General features: G+C 57.4%; 1 protein-coding gene across 2 annotated transcripts; it reads right to left on the reverse strand.

The window, feature by feature from the left end:
• Positions 1-4,228: 4,228 nt before the first annotated feature.
• On the reverse strand, positions 4,229-16,966 carry TOR4A (torsin family 4 member A). 2 transcript variants are annotated; one of them, XM_082327224.1, is made up of 2 exons: positions 16,945-16,966; positions 4,229-7,024 (listed from the first exon to the last, which is right to left on the reverse strand). In XM_082327224.1, the coding sequence occupies exon 2, from the start codon at positions 6,983-6,985 to the stop codon at positions 5,417-5,419; it is 1,569 nt and encodes a 522-aa protein (XP_082183350.1). In that variant the 5' UTR covers positions 6,986-7,024; positions 16,945-16,966; the 3' UTR covers positions 4,229-5,416. The 2 variants fall into 2 exon arrangements, with proteins under 2 accessions (XP_082183350.1, XP_082183349.1); XM_082327223.1 differs by lacking the exon at positions 16,945-16,966 and adding an exon at positions 11,006-11,110.
• Positions 16,967-18,384: the final 1,418 nt, after the last annotated feature.

An 18,384-nucleotide genomic window follows, 5' to 3' on the forward strand; every position in this document is an offset into this window, starting at 1 on the left:
AGCAAGTGGGGCCCCAGGTCCAGCAGGGTCCATCCCACAGTACCTGCATGGAAGACTGGGGCAGGTCTGAGATGGTGGCCAGGCTCAACCAAGAGTCCAGAGCAACCCAAAAGTCCAGATCCAGCAACACCATGGTGATGAGATGGGTCCGGTGTGAAGCCAGGAAGACAAGCCACAGATCAGGGCCAGGTCCAGCAACGGCCAAGCAGGTCCACAGTGAGGGGACAAGATGCAACATCAGGCCACAGGCTGAGGTCTTGGATCAGCAGAGCCCATAGCCAGGCATATATGGAGCTGAGCTGGATACCAACACCCCTCCAACACAGCTCCCACAGAGACTGATGGCTCCAGCTGAGCTTAAATAGGGTTCCTGAGCATGCTTAGGAAATTCTTCCCATGCAGGGAAGGCTGCTGGGTGTGGGGAGCTGTCAGGTGAGGCTGATATGGGGAAGACTAATTAATGCCTTCAGAGCTGGCGCTAATTGGTGCATCTTCTGTATGGGGAGGTGCTCCTGGAGGTGGCACAGCTGCTCTGTCAAGGCCTGACAGCACCACATGTGCTGGGAATGCAGCTCATGGCTCCTCTGACCTGAGCCTGGCCCCCAGGAAAGCTGGGCACAGACCAGGCCTATGTGGTCCAATTTCCATCCTGTGCAAGACAAGCACTATTTCATATTTACCTTTACCCACCTTTATCATTGCCACGCTCTCGCGGGCAGTAGCAGCAGCTGTTCCCACATCCTCACCATGCACCTATGTGGAATCACTCTGCACTTTCCCCAGGGTAAATGCAAAAAGAGAATTTGGCCCAAACACCGCTCTGGCTTCGGGATGCAGTTGCGGGGTGCAGAATACCTGCTGGTCTCCCCATGAGCCCCACCATCCCGTGACAGGGAACAGTCATCCCAGTGCTGCTTTAATTACCGAACCAGCCGTGCTTTGCTCGAGGCCAAATGCAGTGCCATGCCCGCAGCGGGGCGGGAGCTGCTTTCCATAAATCACTGCTCCAAGCACAACAGGAAGGTGTGCCTGACTTAGGAAGAGCTCTTGCAGACCAAGAAAGCCTTCTCAGTGCCACCTACAGCCACCCACCTTGATAGCAGATAATGTGGCAGCTCCGGCACTTCAGGCAGCCCCCATTCACCTGGGGGATCCAGAGGAGCTGGACGAAGGCACAGGACAGACATGCAGCCACAGCAATTGTCTTTATCCCTAGCAATATCTCCTAAAAACTCATATTTCTAGATCTTTTGATTACAAAGAAGCTATTAAGAGTAAAGAAGGGCTGAAGAGATCCCTTAGAGATGGATGAGGCTATGGACAACACAGCACAGTACCCTCTGCAGTCCCCCTAATCCGTCAGGTGTTGTACCCACTCCTGAGTGCATGGTGCATTAGGAAGCAAGAGCTGGCAACAGGAGGGTGACCCGTCCTGGTGGCTTGGACCCGTGGGGCCAGCCATCCTGGCATCCTGTGACACCCAAGGGCCAGCGCTACTGGAAAAAAATGAGCCCTTCACCAGGCAAAGGGAGCCAACAGCGCCGGGGAGACGTGTGGGATGCTTTCAAAGTGAGGGAGTCCAGGCTCTCTACCAGCCCTTTGATTCACAGCTCGGCTGTGCGGGGGAAGAGCAGGACCAGCAGTCCAAGAGCCCTGGCCCAGGGGGGTCTCTCCATCCTTCAGCTTCAAAGCCATCCTTCCAGCTCAAACAGCATTTTCCCCTGGCAAAGGCAATTGGATAAAGAAATCCACGTCTGGCTAAGGAGGACAAAGTCTAGGGCGAAAGCACGTTACCACACGCCTGGCATCTCAGCCGTACCCATCGTGTAAAAGGTCTCCAGGAAAGCCTTGGGTCCCGTGCCAGGAGTGCCTGAGCCTCCAAGAGACGGAGTGGGACCAAGGACAAACCACCGTGCTCTTTGTGCTTGGCTCCCCAAATTCCAGCCTCAGATGTGCTGCAGGAGGAGCTGTTTAATTCTCAAGCTGGGCTCAGCAGCTGTGCTGTGGTGTGGGCTTGGCCAGGTATGCGTAGGAGCAGCTACGGTGATGAGCAACTCCTTGGAGAGGTTCTCTTGGCTCTGAGGCAGTGTAAAAGTGCTCCTGTGCCGAGCGGAGGTGGAGAACCTCAGTGGCCCTGGCACAGCCATTATGGGATACGGTGAGGTTCAAGTCTCCTCAGCCGTTCCTTTCCCTTAGACCAGCGTCCTTGGCCCACAGCATCGTGAAATGAGCCATCGGGCTCCTGCTGCTCAGCACTGTGGATCGCCCATGTGCCAGCTCCACAGCATTGAAAGCGCCTGGCAGGGCTGGTGGCTTTGCAGAGGATCTCAGGGCAGCTTGGGGACCGGGGACAGCATGGACAGATGTCTAAGCTGGGATCCTGGGGGAGATTGGGATTGGGGACAACCTGAAGAGCCATTTGAGCTGGAATCCGAGTCCTGGGGCAAGTTGGGACTGGGGACAACATGGCCAGACATCCTTATCTTCTGGCAGGGAAAGTCCTCTCCGTAGCCTGGAGGTTCCTGTGCCTTCTGATGAAAGCCTCCAGAGGTACAAGCTGCCATGTGGGCTGGGAGCATGGGGGAGGGCTGGCACATGTGCAGCCCTGGCCAGATTGTCCTCTCCGGCACTGGCCAAGGGACGAGGTGGTCTTCATGCAGCAGAAAGCTGAGCCCCACTTCTTAGTGCTGAGAGAAGCTTTGTGGGAGGCAAAGACCTTGGCAGGCCTTCAAGGTGCACAGGGCGCCCGTGCACCCCATGCCTTTTGCAAAATAGTTGGGACAGCTTTGCTTTGGGATGGAGCTGATGTGCAGAAGTGGGGTGAGATGGAAGAGGAGGCAAGACACTGCAATATGTCCCCGATCTCCCCTGAGCAGAGGCATGAGGGGCCTGGTGCTGCTGAGCCTAAGGGTGCTGAGCTGCTCAGGGTGAGCCCAGAGCCGCCCAGCACGCAGCTCATGGGGGATACGAAGGCATGGGCTGGTGCCTCAACAAGACTCAGGCAGCTCGCTTGGGGCAGGGTTGGGACCCCTGGTTTAGGGCAGGTGAATCTTAGAGGGATGAAAACAAGCTCTGCAGATGCTCAGCTCCACTCAAAGTCACCCTCCCCTCTCACACGGGGTGATGGTTGCTGCAGAAGCACCCAGGGACCTCTGGCACAACCGAACACCCTGTGGGTGGACTGCGAGTGCAGACATCCAAAACCAAGTCCAAATCCCCTCCAAAACAACTCAGGCATCCCCACAGTACCTACAGCCCCTTGCGTAGCCCTTGGAAGCCTGAAATCCCCCCTTGCAAAGGCAGCACTGCCATCAGCGCTGCTGCCTGTCCTGATGCCACGACAAAAGCCACCTGCAATCCAGCGCCCGTGGGTGCCGGCTTCAGCAGCACCCCTGCAGCCCGGCACTATAGACACCGACGGCATTTTCAGCTCCCAAACCCAGGCAGTGTGGGTGACGCTTACCTCTCCTGTCGTACTCTTGGGCTTTGAGCTCCTCTCCAGAAACAAGAAGCCTTGCTAGAAGAAACCAGAAATAACCTCTGTCCCTCTCCCAGATGGAAGAGGAGTCCTTGAGTTGTTTCTGTTTCTTATCCAGGATAAAAACATATTTACTGTCCTGGTAGTAAAGTCTCACTAAGCTATGGAAACCAGCTCACACACGTCATTTTTTGTGGACACTTGCATCTAGAAGGTGGCTTAGTTTCATTCAGAGCCCTTCCCCTAAGCCACGCAAGCAGCCCTTCCTGCTCTCTGCCCAGCCGCTCTAGGGGCTATTCTGCCGGAGAAAAAGGCTTCTCCACTGGATAATTTCAAGAGGAGAAACCATGGACAGGATTTCCAGCCCAGCATCATCTCAGCCCAGGACACGCTTCCCCGGCCTCCAGCCTAGTCCCCGCTGTGCAGCGCTGGGGGATGGAGGAGCTGTGCATCACAGGGCTTTTGGCACTGCTGCACTGTGTGGGTTTTGGATCTGGCTTACCACGAGCATATCCCGATGAGCTGCACACACACACTGCATCGAGGTGGCCTGCAAAAAAACACACAGCAAAGCTGTAGCCCTTGGTCCCTGTCCGAACCACCGGGAAGCACAGGCATGGCAGTGCAGCTACATCAGTCCAGAAGAGAAATTTGGGAAGAAAAACACATTTCAGTCAAATACAGGAAATGTACTTTGAATTATTTTATTCAGGATAGTTTGGATTTATTCCTGACAGTAGCTCTGGAAGCAGGAGTTTGTGACGGAAGTCTTTGGAGACCAACTATTAGAAAGAGGCAAATCAAACAACCAGTGCAAACATCCACAGGATTATGTATATGATAATCCACAGCAAGTTGTAGAAGGGGATTTAGGCACAAAACCAAAACCTGAAAAACCAATGTCATAAATATCTTCTCAGTTTGCCTGCTCAAAACAAGGACACATGAGGTGCTTTCAGGCAGCATGCTCTCCCCTGGGTCTCAATGGCGAAGAACCTCTTCTTGGCCTCGCAGGACTGGGAACAAGCTCAGGATTCCCACTGCACTTGGCCCAGACAGCCCAAATTGTCTTTTCCAGTGTGTGTTGCTTAATATACGTCAGTTGCTATTTCGGGTTTTCGAGATAAGGAGTGTGGTGAAGCGTACCCAGAAGCAAAAAGCAGAAGAGCTCTCAGGACGAGTTCCCACCACCGTACCTGAAACAATCCGGTGGTTATTTCTGCTCCGGCTGGTGCAGCCAAGCAGCCTTCAAGGCGAGCCCAAACAGACTCGCAGGGCAGAAATCTCGCTGGAAGTGCCAAAGGTGAGCTCAGGTATGAGCTCAGAAGAGCAAGAACTCAGGAACGGGTCCAAAAAGCAGTCTCCAGAGCACACGGTCACGTAGCAGCTGGAGAAAGCAGAGCTCTGACTGCCCACACCTTTTTGGGAACGAGGAGCCGCAAATTCTCTCCGTTCTCCCAGGCGTCCAGCATGGCCTCTGCTCTGCACAACACCAGCCAGGTCCAAGAAAAGCAAAGAGCTGAAGCCTGTGAGCCTGGAGAAGGAGTGAGACACAGCTACGTGTACTGCAGACAGTAACCCAGTTACTCTTTTCTCCTCCTGTTTATATCCCGCAGCGTCTGTTCTCATCTCACAACTCCTTAATGACAAAGTATCCCAAATGAGCACGTGAGGAACAAAGCATCTCACAATTAATGGGAGGTTGCTTGGGCTTCGTTGCCTGTGCCTTATTCACAGAACATTAGGAACAAGTGAAGCATCTGGAGAACAGAGACCATGTTGCAGAGGATCCCGGGCTGCCATCCCTCTACGTCGACCCGGACAGTCAGTGCAGGCCTGAGGAAGGACACCTTGACCACAGCCTGCTGTAACGTACTCCTCCATAAGCCCAGAATTTTGCAAATCCTGAGAACAGGACTTGGTCTCTGCAGTACATCACTACAGCAGGTTGACTTTGGCCACGACCTGCTTGCAGCCCATCCTGGAGTACTGCTTGTCTCCTGTAGTGTAGTAACTGAGCTGACTCGCTAAATTTTCGACATGCTTCTGGTCGGGATACAGCCCTTCCCTCCTCATCTCCTCTAGGAAGCAGTTTATGACGTGAGTCTTCTCCAGAAGAACAAATGGGATGATGTCCGCAGATTTCCAGAGAGGGTGGGCATCGATCAGTACCGGCTGGATGATATTCAGCAGTTCTTCAGCTCCCCTTTGCTGATGCAGAAGCTCAGCAGATGCATTCTGGATAACAAACTTTGTTATTTCACCACCTCCTATGTTGCTTATTAAAATGTAGATGGCGTTGAGGAACTCATTGGTTTGATTGGGTTCAAAGAATCGGCCGAGAGTATCCAGCAGGACTGGAGACATGAGTTCAACCTCATCCACAATAAACAATGGTATCTTCTCTTCTATTTCGGCTCTTGTCACCATGTCGGAAATCTTCTTAGACAAATCTATTTCGCAAGTAAGAGGAGCCACCCCGTTGGGGCAGTGGTGCATAACAAAGTACTGAAGCACAAAGTCATTGTCCATGACGGAACGAAAATGTTTGGCCAGCAGCCAGCCAACATGACTCTTCCCAACTCCTGTCGGGCCATTTAAAGAGATTACTAGAGGCTTGTTGTGTATGTGGGTAGCCAGATAGTCTTTCAGTAATTCCATAATACTTTCCACAGCAACCTTCTGTCCAAATACTTCCCGGTGCATTGTTTTCTCCAAACCATCTAGGTCATATTTTTGGAGGTTATCATCCAGGTTCTCTATTGCATTGAGAATCTGGAAGAAGATAATGACAATAAGCAAGAGCAGGCAGCGTTTTGCCTTGCTCTTCTCCTCTGCTGGAAGGTATCTTTTTGTTTTATCTGGATACAAGACTATCCTAGATTTCCTTCGATTCTTTTTCCGCCTGCATTTTTTCATAGCATGCTGCTCCACAGATGTGTCAAAGGTGAAGTACTGGGAAGTTTCGAAGCTGGTCTGATTAAAGAAGGACATGGAAGAGCCATACAGGCTAGTTCGGTTCAGGGAAAGCTGCCTTTGCAGCAGCCTCGTATGGGCAAGCTCTGAAGACTTTTCTCGAGGGAGCTCTAAATGCAGGCGGCCTTTCTTTTGCACCCGGTAGCGTCGCCGCAGGCGGATGATTGCCCGCAAGGGAGAAGAAATAGAAGACATTTTCTTTGAAGCATCAGAGATTTCAGTATCCGGTACTTCTTCCCCATCACTCTCATAGCAAGATGCCTCTCCTTTTGCATCACTCTCGGCACAGGGCATTTCCCCTTCCCCATCGCTGTCAGTGCCGGGCATCTCTCCTTCCACACTGCTCTCAGCACAAGGTGCCTCTTCTTTTGTGTTGGTCTCAGCACAGGGCATCTCTCCTTCTGCATCGCTCCCGGCACAGGACACGTCCCCTTCAGTATCGCTCTCCGCACAGGGCATCTCTCCTCCCAGGTGCTCTGTGGCAGAGGACACTTCTCCATCCACCTCAGCGCGGGGCAGCTCTCCATCCATCTCCTCTGGTTCTTCCAGCCCATTCACATTATCTTCTTCCTTAAAAAAAAAAGGACAATGTCAAAGTAATCTTTGTAAGATCAGGAAGCGACCGATAACAGCCAAATTGAACAGCTATCCCACTTTCTAACAGGCAGAACAGTTGCCTGTAGCCATCAGCAATGGCAAGGTGGCAGCGAGAGACTTTCAGACCTAAGCTAACTGTCTAGAAGATGCTCTAGACATGCAAAACTACAGATGAAATTCAGTGTAAATAAATGCAAATCGATGCATATCACAAAACCAACCCTGCCTTCACACACGGAAGGGAAGCTCGGAGCTGGCTGGAGCCAAAGCCAAGAGCTCTGCTACGTGCTGCCGTGACCAAGAGGCAGGGCCCCAGGCAGACAGACCTGCGGTCCGAACCAGAGCTGCCCAGTCCTATTTCTTTACGTTTGCTAAATATAAGCAAGATACAAACCCACGTGTCTGCATCAGCACACGCACGCACGCACGTACACACCCCCATAGGAAAGAGTCGCTCATACGCCCACAGAGACCTTTCGGGGTGTGGAAGGGCACGGGAGAAACTTGCTGTGGAAGCGCTCGGGCTGTGCAGGCTGTGGCGGCACGGCGTCTCCCCGCGGCAGGGGCACTGTTCCTGGCTGTGCCGATGGGTACGGCAGGCAGCACAGGTCGCTGCCGGCTGGCAGAGGCGAGGGCAGCATCCGACCAGCGCTCAGCCCTCTACCCGCAGCTCCCCAGGCTGCCCCAGCCACGGAGGGCTCAGACGGGTTGCAGAGAACCGACGCAGTTGTGACTAAGGCTGCCAGCAGCACATGGCTGTGGGGAGAGGAGTGGGGCTGCCCCACAGCACCCTGACCCTCCTGCCCCCACGGTCCTTCCCGGCCCTGGGTGCCTACACACTGGTACCCCCGGACACGCAGCGGCTGCTGTGTCCTTCCCACGTGACACCCTGGAGCCACACAGGAGAGCACCGGGACATGAGCATCCCTAGGAAAAACCACCTGCATATGGAATGCACAGACAAACCTCGGTCAGCGAACAAGGAGGAGGAGGAGAGGACGCACTCTGGCAGCAGGACACGATGACAAGAGGCACAGACCCAGCGGGAAAGCAGCCGGGAGAAAACAGTTCTCCAGGCCTGGATGCGGCCACACAGGACCCTGCACACGACCGCCTCCACGTGCTGCAGCGCCGGGGACGGCTCCGTTCCTGCTCAGCACAAAGCTGGTGGCGGCAGAAGCTGTGTCACGGTGGGAGGGCATTTCCCCGCCACCTCCCGCAGCAGTGCTGACGCAAGGGGACAGTTTGCCCTGGTGGCATTGCCAACCCCGAGAGCAGGAAGCCGGCACAGGCAGGGCGAGGAAAGCTGCTTTCATCGACCGCCCCAAAAATCAACCCTAGGTTTTGCCAAAAGCGCTGAGTCTCTGGGGAAGAGGAGAAGGTCCCTGAAGGGTTTGTTATTAACTCGCTTCAGCTCAGCAGGAAGTTACCAACCTGCAAAATGTCACGCTCCGGCAAAGGTTTTACTTCCCCCACCGCGGGGCTGACGCAGGCGGCCACCCACCGGCACGCAGCGAGCGAAAGGGCGGCCAGGGAAGCTGCGCGGGGAGTCACAGGCGCTGGGAAACGCTCCCGGCCTCCTCCTCACTTTGCCCTGCTCCTTTCCTGGCTTCTCCGAAATGCCGGGACACACGGAGCGAAGGCTTCACCCGCGCCCTGGGCCAAGTTGGTTTCTGGGCCATGCACCGGCAGCCGGCTCGTTGTGGGAACCGAGCCGGGGCGAGCGGCTCCCCCAGCACTAAGCCCTGGACAAGCTATTGCTGTGCAGCAATTACCCCCAAGTGCTAATTGCTGACTGTGTGCAGGATTTGGCCGTGCCCAGAGCAAAACCAGCCAGACGAGATTCCTGCAAGCAGGCGCAGAGGCGGCACAGGGCAGGAGGGCTGGTGGCCACCGCCACCAGGCATGCCACTGCCGGGGATGCCACTGGGAACCCTGGGCTGTCCCCACGCCACCCTGGGGTCACACCCTTGCTTCTCTCCATCTTCACCTTGCTCACACAGTGCCTGAAGGTCCCCAATGGGATGGCTGTCCCCAAAGCCGCTGGGGAGCAGCCCCTACGGCGCAGACCGGTACGGGCCACAGTCCCCAGGGAGCAGGGACAGCACCGAGCTCAGCCCAGGGCTAGGGCAAGCCTCCGGGCTGTAACACACATCGACACAAACACGCGGTGAAGCTTTCTCAGCCTCAAACCCATGCAGGTATAGAGCGGGTTGATTAAATGCCAGGGGGGAGCTGTGGGAGTTTACAGGAAAAGGTTTAGGGAGAAGAGGGATGCTGACAGTGAAAAACAAGACATCCCAAAAATTCCCCCGCGAATGCTGCCGGCACGCAGCAGGGGCCACCCCACCCCACCCTGCCCGTCGCCCCGGCCAAAGCACGAAGTGGTTCGGCTCCTCGCAGCCTGGAGCCAACTCTCCTACCACCGCCGCGTCCACGTGGGGATCCCAAGGCCCCTGCGAGGCCGATGGAAACCGGCACGGACCGAGCATTCATAGCCGGGAGATGCTCCAGACCCTCTTTCCCAAAAGCCAAGAGCCCAAAGCACATCCAGCCCACTGCAGGGGATGCCCAACCCTCCAGATGAGCCGAGCGAGGCAGGGTGGAGGGACCAAATCCCATCCTCAGCAAGAAATCTGTCCAGTCACGCATATAATATAATCCTGTTAATACCATGACTCAGTTCCTAATACCTGCTGGTATTTACATAGGACGACTTTTGTAAGAGCAGCCCCTGCTTGCTTAACGTCAGATCGGGGCCGGGGCAGGCGGCTGTGCCAGCCCGGTGGTGCTGCCAGCCTGCAGAGATGCCGTTTTGGCAACTTAATTAGAAGTTTGGTGAAAACCGATAGAAAAAAGAACTCAGCAATTAGATCCAGAGCATCACAAGTGCTCGTGTAAACACCGCTAGTCACTGCTCTGCGCTGAGTCCGGCCGCACCGTGGGACGACTTGCACTTAGCTCTTGGAAACGCTCCGGAGAAACCTCCAGCTTTCCTCCTTCAGCTCTTCCTCTCTAACATTTGCATTCGTGTGTCACCCTGCTCCTGCCAAAACAAGGTTTCCACAGCAGACGAGCCTGCGTGGGCAGCCGGAGGCAGCCGGGCCGGGAGGGGAGCGGGATGAGGGCAGCCACTGGGCAGGCGGCATTCGCGGGTAGAAGGTGCCCGGTTTGGAGGAGATGTCGGCCCGACACCAGCCGGAGAAACATGTCCCCGGTTAAAGTGCCAGCTGCTGAATCCTGAGGATGGCACTGGAGAGGAGCTGCACCCCAAACTCGGGCTCTTTGACAGACCAGCTGGAAAATCCCAAAGGCTGATCCTGCTGCTGAAAGCCAACCCCTCGGTCCAAAACTGAGCATTTCCAGGGGGAAAAGCAGAGCAAAACGGCCCCTTGCAGCGGGGGCCGTGGATCGAAGGGCATCAGTGGCCAGGAGCAGAAAGCCTGGATCGTGGCAGAGGCCAGCATGGCCCCGGCGCAGGGCATGGCCCCGGCACCTCTTGTTGCAGCTCCCCGGGGCACCACTTGGAGACGAGCTGAGAAACGCGGTTTGCTTCGCAGCTTGAGCTCCGGGCGTGCAGGCGTTCGCCCTCCCGAAAACACAGCGCGGCGGTGACAGCCAAGGCGACGCGAAATCCACCCGTGCCACCCCGAAAGCCTGCTTGCCACCAAACCCCACCAGCCCCACTCCCAGCCCAAATTTTTTGCGGAGCCCCAAAGGCCGAGACCGACGGGAAGGGCAGCAAGCGGAAGGGAAGAGCCTGGAGCATCCCAAACTGGCGGGAACAGGAGGGTCCCCACAAAACCAGGGCAGTTTTTGGTGGAAAGGGGCCATTGGGGATGAGCAGGAGGCGGTGGCGGGGATGGAGCTCGAAGTGGCCGAGGCCGAGGGGTGCCCCGGTGACCGCCCGCGGGGTGGGGAGTGGGACAGGGGAGCCGAACCAAGCGCAATTACCCGCAGCGTCTCCCTCGGGGCCGGCCACCGGCGCTCCCCTTCGGCCGCCAAGCCCAGCCTTCGGCCTCAGACAGGCCAGCTGCTCCTCTGCCCCCCCTCTTTCATCCGTATAAAAACCCAACCGCGGAGAGGAAATGGCGAGGAGGAGTGGCCCGTGGCAGCACTTCCTTCTCCCCGCGCGTCGGGACGGCCGCCGCCGGCCGGTTTTCTCTCCCCCCTCTTGCTCAAAGCCCTCCTCGGCGGCTGCCGTCACAGCGGCATCGTGCGAAGAAACACGAATCCTGGCTGGCCGCGGCGGGACGGGGCAGCGGGATGAGCTCATTGCCTACTCGGCCTCAAAAGCCCCGAGTTTGGGCAAAACATCCCCACCCTCTGGGGTGTAATTAGCCGGGAGCCTGCAAAGGTCAAAGCAGTGATGCTGTGAAGAGAGGTTATCAGGGCTGACCCGGTGCCGGTGCAGCTCGGGGACGAGGTTCCTTGCCAGCAGAGAAAACAGGGAGAGCAGAAAATAGAGCAAATCTGGGAAAAAAATAGAGTCCATAAAGAAATAGCAAGTCTGGGAAAAAACCAGAAAGGCCAGGGTAGTTGGTTTGTCTGTCCCTGGGCAGGGTCCTGCACTGCAGCAGCTCCTGCGCCGCTGCCCCAGCCCCCCGACCCCGCTGAGGCCTTTGGCCCCTTCGCGGCCCCGCGGCAGAGGGACGTGGGGACGGCCAGGCCAGGCTGCACGGCCGCTGCGGGACTGACCTCTGCAACAGGCGGAGTGGACGCCCCAAGCCCTCGCTGCACAAAAACTTCCCGGGGAAAACCACTTCGTTCATCAGCTGCAATAAGAGAAAGAAGGAAGCAGCGGGGTTTTTCCGTACCCGGCGGTGCCAAGGTTCACGGCGGCTCCTCCTCACTTCCACCTGCAGTTCAACTTTCCTAACGACTTTCCTTTCCCTAACGAACCCGCCCTGGCCCCCACCCCATCTCTCACCTGCGCTTGCACAACCCGGCCAAGGCTTTTCCTGGAAAAACAAGGCCATTTGGCAAAGCCAGAGCAGCCCCAAAGTGACCTCTTGCTGGCCAAGCTCCTGCTTTTGGATAAAACCCCAGCTGGAACCCACTCCCTGTGAAACTGGCTGCCCAGGACCAAAAATAGGAGGGAAAAAAAAAACATTTGGGGTGTTTTGGAGCATCACAGCGCAGATCCCACCCTGGCTGCGATGCACACGAAGGTCCCCACATCTCCACGGGGAGGGGATGCTCTGAGCAGGGTCCCCCCAGCCCGGACCCGCAAAGCCTCCCCGACCCCGTGCTGGGCGGCCGACGTGCCTCCACTGCGGCTGGGGAGAGGGGGATTTGCCTAACAAATCCTTGCAAATGTGGGGATTTCTGTGTCACGAAGGCACAGGAGCTCAGCCAGAGGACAGCCGCCGGCACGGAGCGGCACGGAGCTGCTCTCAGGGTCGGGAAGCTCAGCAGGGCTGACCCTGAGCCGGAGATCCCCTCCGGAGGAGTTTGGGCAGGCATTTTGGGAGCAGCCAGGAAAAGAGATGTTTTTCTGGCTAATTCAGATTTTTGCAAGGCAAGAGCTTCTCCCCAGTGGCACAATTGAACACCATTAGAAAAAAGAAAACAAACCAATGTCCCCCCAAAAAACCCTAGAAGAAGCAATGAGAGGAGCAAGAAGCTCCCAGCCACCGCCTGAGGGCTGTTAGCAAACCTCAACAGCCCAGAAAAAGCGGTATTGCTGTCACTGGGAAGGAGCGTGAGCCGTCCCCAGCACCCCGGGGCGGCCGGGGGCACGCGGGGGGGCAGGAAGCCTCCAAAACGCAGCAGGAAACCAAGGGAGGGTGGAAGCAGGGCTCGACGCGTGCTCGCGAGGGATGCTCGCCCTGCTGATGCAATGGGGTTTCTAAACCCCTCCCAAGCCGCGGGGACAGAGGGAGATGCTGGGGACCCATGGCCGGAGCAGAGGGTGACGAGCTCCCGGTTACGGTGGGGACGTGGGACCGACCTGCGTGGGACCCCGCCCCCGCGGTGCTGGGGGAGCTCGATGGCGCATGGGGACGGGGACCTGAGCGGGGCAGCGTGGCCACCACCAGCCCCCATCCAACCGGGGGCCGTGGGGTGCTTGTGCAGGTGGTGGGGTGCTTGTGCAGGTGGTGGGGTGATGCAGGCAGGTTGACAGAGGGCTGGCACTTGCAGCTGGGGACACGGTCCTGGTGGCACCGCCAACCGGCCTCCAAAGTCATTGGCTCAGTCTGGGGTGGCTGCCAAAAAAGCCAGGGAACACCTGGGGGGAGCAGGAGGATGGGGCAGGGGCATCGCTGGCACCAAGAGGTGTCCCACACGGGGACATCCCTCAGGCAGGTGGGGACATGGGGGACAGGAGCATGGAAAACAGCCCCTGCTCACGTTCCTGGCCAAAATCCCACCTCGTGCTGCTGCTGCCCCTGCCACGGCCCCAGGGTGGGGGCTGCGTCCCCGCTGTGGGGCTTTGGGGACCTCCAGCACCCCAAAGCCGGGGGAGCAGGGTGCCGTGCCGCTGGGTGCCATGGGGAGGGGACATCCAGGGGAGGGGGGCACATGCGGGCACTGGGGCAATGCGGTGGGGAGGGGGCTGGCTGCATGCAGGGGGGGTCTAGCGCAGGGGCAGAGGGGGTGCATGGGGGCCAGCCCTCTCCCCCCCCCACTCCCCCTGGGGCCACAAGCCCTGTCCCCTGCGTCCCTGCCGGGGCCGAGGCCGGGTCCCCCCAGCCGGGCCCCACGCCGGGAGGAAACGGCTGCTGGGCCGGGATGGGTGAGGAGCGGCCGCGGGTGCCACAGCCCTTCTGCAGAGCCACGAATGCAAATCCTGCGCAAACGCAGCCTCTCCCACAGCTCTGCCCCGCCGTGGGGCACCCCGGAGGAAAAGGGGCAAGAAAGCCCCAGGGATGGGGAGACGGCGACCTCCGAACCGAGATTTTGGTACCAGTCACTGACCAGTACCTACTGGTTCGGGTACCCGCAGGTGATGGGCAGTCCCCAGTTTTGGTACCCACCAGAAAGCACCGCCGGAGGTCAGGACGGCTGCACGGCCCCTTGCTGCTGGGCACCGACTTATACAGCTATTTTAGATTTTTTCCTCTATTTTTTCACACATCGCCTTTTTAGCTGAAACACCTCCAGGGCTGACGAGCAGAAGCTGCAACCCAGACACACGCAAACGCTCCCGGCCCCTCCACTCCCCGGGAAGCCAGAAGAAGGCAAGTGAACCCCTGGGGCCAACAGGCCCCTCTGGGGGGGCTGCGGGAGCCGAGAGCCCCCGAGGGCTCCAGGGTGAACCCCGGCAGCGCTGGGACGGGGGGTCCCATACCTGCAGCGCCAGCCTCGCCTGGAAAAACGCTGCAAAAAAAGGAGGAAATCTGTCAAAAAAAAGAAGCTAAAGAAGGCTGAAAAGGTCACAGGCTTGGAGCCACCAGGAAAACGTGGTGGTCAGAAATACATCCCACGGATGCAAAGCCCGGAGCAGGCAGGGAGCAGGCAGGGAGCAGGCAGGGAGCAGGCAGGCGGCCCTGAAACGCAAAGTGAGAGCCTGCAAGTGGAGAAGGGGAAATGGCAGCAGGGTGGGGACACAGAAAGCCCCGAGCGGCCCCCAGCCTCGGAGCCGGCCCCTCCTGCGTCCCCAAAAAGGGAAGAATAAAAGTCTATAATAACACAATCGGATCCGCGGGGGGCAGCAGCTTCCCTGGCGGGGGGCTGCCCAGGCAGGCGGCGGGCAGCAGCCCCTGGCAGGCGCCGTGCCAGGATCCGGCCCCGCGGGGTCACTTCCAGACCCAGAGGTCCTTTTCCCGAGCAGCGAGCTGCCCTTTTTGCAGTGCCCCCGACCCCGCAGCCGCGTTAGCGATGCCTTGGGCTGTTGTGTAGGTTTATTTTTCCCTTTTATATCACCCACCTTGTGTTGATCCACCCTGAATTTCTGCTCCTGCTCCAGCCCCCCGCTCCCACGGGGACCCCCGCACCGTCAGCCCTCCTGCATCCTAAACCCCGCGCATCAGCGAGAAGCACAAAAACGCAGCAAGCTCAGTGTAAAACCAGCAGCAGATCAGCGACTCCCCGGGCAGGATAGGGCCCTGGGGCCATCCAGCCGGACCCCGCGCTCTTCCCAATCTCACTCTTAGCAAAAATTTCCAGCCTTCGTAAGCAGCCCTGCTTTAACACGTCCTAAGTAACCCAAACAGTTTATCTATGGGTCGGGGAACGTCCCTTGTAGGGACGCCGCATCCTGCTTGGGTTATCGTGGCCCTTCTAAACAGTTTATAAATAGACCAAGGTAAGCGAGGGCGAGCGGTCTTGTTGAAGAAAAGCGAGGATTTTTATTTCTTTTTTTTAAAGCCGTTCAAGGAGCGCTGGTCCAGATGACCGCTCCTAAAACCCAACTTAAATCCGCTGCTTCTTTCTCCTCCAGCTGAGCTCCATCCCCACCTCACTAAAACAATATAAAAAGGAAAACACAAAGAAAAATGGGTTTGGCAGCTTCACCCTCTCATGTGCCGGCGTCGCCGGGCTGCCGGGAAGGGCGCGGTCGTGCCGCGAGGCACCGGCGAGGCTCAGCGCCAGGGCAGCAAGCGGGGTGGGTGCCGGGGAGATGGGAGAGGGCAGGGACCAGCGGCACGCGTTGCTGCGCCCGGCAGGCTTCGGGCTCACGCTGCTTTTTACATTGGAAAAAAAAAGTGGAAAATTGGGGGAAAAAATGGAAAATTTGGGAAATAATTTGGAAAAGATGGAGAGCAGCAAGTGCCTGCAGCCGCTCCCCCTGCAGCGGGTGCGACGGTCACCCACGCAGCGTCCTTCAGTCATCGTCCCCCCGATGCCGTAAATATCGACTCGTTTCACAAGGAAATCATCAATCACTGTAACAGCTTCCCGCGTAAACGAGCGTTCGCAAAAAGGGTTTATGGTGTGCAACGAGGGCGTCTGTAAAACACCCCAGCGGAACTGAAGCCATTTCCAAGCATCTAAGGAGTAAAGAAATGGGATTTTATGTGCATTTTCAAGCTATATATATTTTTTTCTTTATTTCCTCTAGAAGTGGAAGCAATTTGCAAAGGCGAGGGACCTGGGACGGGGCTTCGCCTCGGCCAGCAGATGCAGCTCCGGCCTGAAGCGACACGGCCGCATGGCAGCCGGCGCAGCGACGAGACCAAAGCACTTTTTTGTTTTTCCAGCTTCCTCTGTTCAGGCTGAAAATTTGCGTTTCCAGCTTGTTTCAATTAATTTTAAGACTTTTACATTCCATAAAAGCTGAAGCGCTCATTAAACCAGAGTTTTTCCTATTGTCACACTTTGAAACGACCACACTACATCTCAGCCAGTGGCTCCGGCTCAGCTGCGCCGGGACCTCCCACGGGGAGAGAAGCGGCTCCAGGCTCCCTCGGCGGCGGCAGCGCTCACCTCCTGGCTCAGGACGGACACACTCATCACACCCCACGGGCCCTCCCATGGAAGGAGCGTTAGGGCGGCTGGGAAAGTTCAGGGCAGGAAAGATGCTCGTCCCGTGCCCTTCCCTACCCCGACCTCCGTGGCACCGCCACGGCTGTGGGCACGGCAGGAATATATCCACCTGCACCCACACACAAATAAACTTTTTTGCATCTATAAGCAAAGCCGCAGCAGCCGGGGCCCTGGGGTCACTCACAGCCGTGTTCCTTGCCCCAGCAGCCGGCCCTGGCTCCTTCGGTGGCCGGGGACAGCCCCAGCTGCCAGCAGCCCCGCTGCAGAGCTGCAAAGCTGGCGGTTTCTTTGATCTCGAAAGATCAAAAAGAGATGTCGCCCCACCCTGTCGCAGCCGCGGCGCGCCCAGACGTTCGACGGTCAGCCACGAAGCGCAGAGCGGGCCGTGCCGTGGCACAGCCCGGGCAGCTCCGGCTCCCAGAGCCGGCAGCCACTGACCCTGCCGCCCCGCAGCTGCCTACCTTTCCAGATGCTTCCAGGTGCTCAAACAGTTTTCTTTCCTGAAAAAATAAAACAAAACAAAACAAATTCTGCACCTGCAGCACATGTAGGAAAGAGGAATCCTCTAGGGATTCCACACAACCTGCCCACATCTTGCTCCCTCTCGCCCTCCCAGAGCACGCGGATTTTGGATGGATCCAGACACTTGCGGACTGCTTTGATTTACTCCATGGTGGGTGAGCGTCTAAGCAAGAGCTGAGCAAGGGCACGAGGAGCTGAGCAGCCTTTGAGGGAACGTGGAGAAGTCCCCAGGAGGTGTTTGCTGCAAGGGAGCTCCCTGTATCCGAAACTGGGGAGGGAAGAGCCACCAGGACCTGCTGGAGCAGCGAGCAGGCAGCAGCGACCGCCTGGGGTTAAACCAGCGGCGGTTCGGCAAGATTTTGTGTCTCATGCCCTCGGCATGTGGGTCCCAGCTGTGGCTCCCAGGGAGGCCCCAGCCACATCCCATCCTGGGTACAGCGGTGAGGAGGCAGTGCCGTGTCCTGGCCACCCCGCCCAGCCTCGGGTGACAACAGATCCAGCCGCCTGTCCTACCAGGCTCTGGTGGGGCTCCTCCTGCGTTCGGGCATGGATTTCCCTCCCTGCCCGCTGTGATATGGGATTAGCTGCTGTTCATCCTTCTTGCCTTTACCTGGAGTAACATCCTACACGTTCGCAGACTGGGGTTTATTTAGTTATTAACAGAGCGCCTACAGCACAAAGAACATTTTAAGCTCCATAGAAGACACCAACCAGCTTCTAGTGCCACAAGACCACGAGCCTGGAGTAAAGCGCCACGGGGAAACAAGAACACACGCTCTCACCCACAGGAAAAGCCGTGAACGTGTGCAGGGGGGAGATAAGTGCTTTACCCGAAGGATGCCCACAGTGTGGGACTTCCAGGCCTTTAGGCACTGAAAAACAAGGTTAAATGTACAGGTTGTTCTCCGTGCTCCCCAAGTCTCTCATGCCCCTGGATGCAGAGCAGCGCAGCCAGGGTTACAGGCTGCGCCGGTGTTTTAAGTGTGGCCCTTTGGTATCTCGGTTCCAGCTGCCGCAGTGCCCACAGGCTGGGACAGATTCAGCAGAGGAGGGGCAAGACTCCTTCGGCTCAGGAAACTCATTCTTTGCTTCACAGAAGGCAAATTTTTAGTCAAAGTCAGATTTCCTCAGCATGTTACTCCTGATGAGCCAAACCCATCCGGAAAGCAGGACTGAGGAACCCTGAACATTATCAAGTGGAGACTGAACGCAATCCTGAAACCCATCGCCTGGCCTTGTACCCAGGCTGGGGGCACGATGCTTAACCACGGAGCTCGGGGATCCCCGTCCAGCTGCCTCGTGGAGCTCAGCGATGCCAATAACTCTGAAGCCCACCAAGACGACGCACCCTCGACGGCACCATCCGTGGTGTTGGAAGG

The sequence above is a fragment of the Platalea leucorodia genome (assembly GCF_965183815.1).
Source record: "Platalea leucorodia genome assembly, chromosome: 15".
Taxonomy (NCBI): domain Eukaryota; kingdom Metazoa; phylum Chordata; class Aves; order Pelecaniformes; family Threskiornithidae; genus Platalea; species Platalea leucorodia.

Coding starts and splice junctions, on each gene's coding strand:
- TOR4A (XM_082327224.1), bottom strand. CDS start 6,985: ATGGATGGAGAGCTGCCCCGCGCTGAGGTGGATGGAGAAGTGTCCTCT.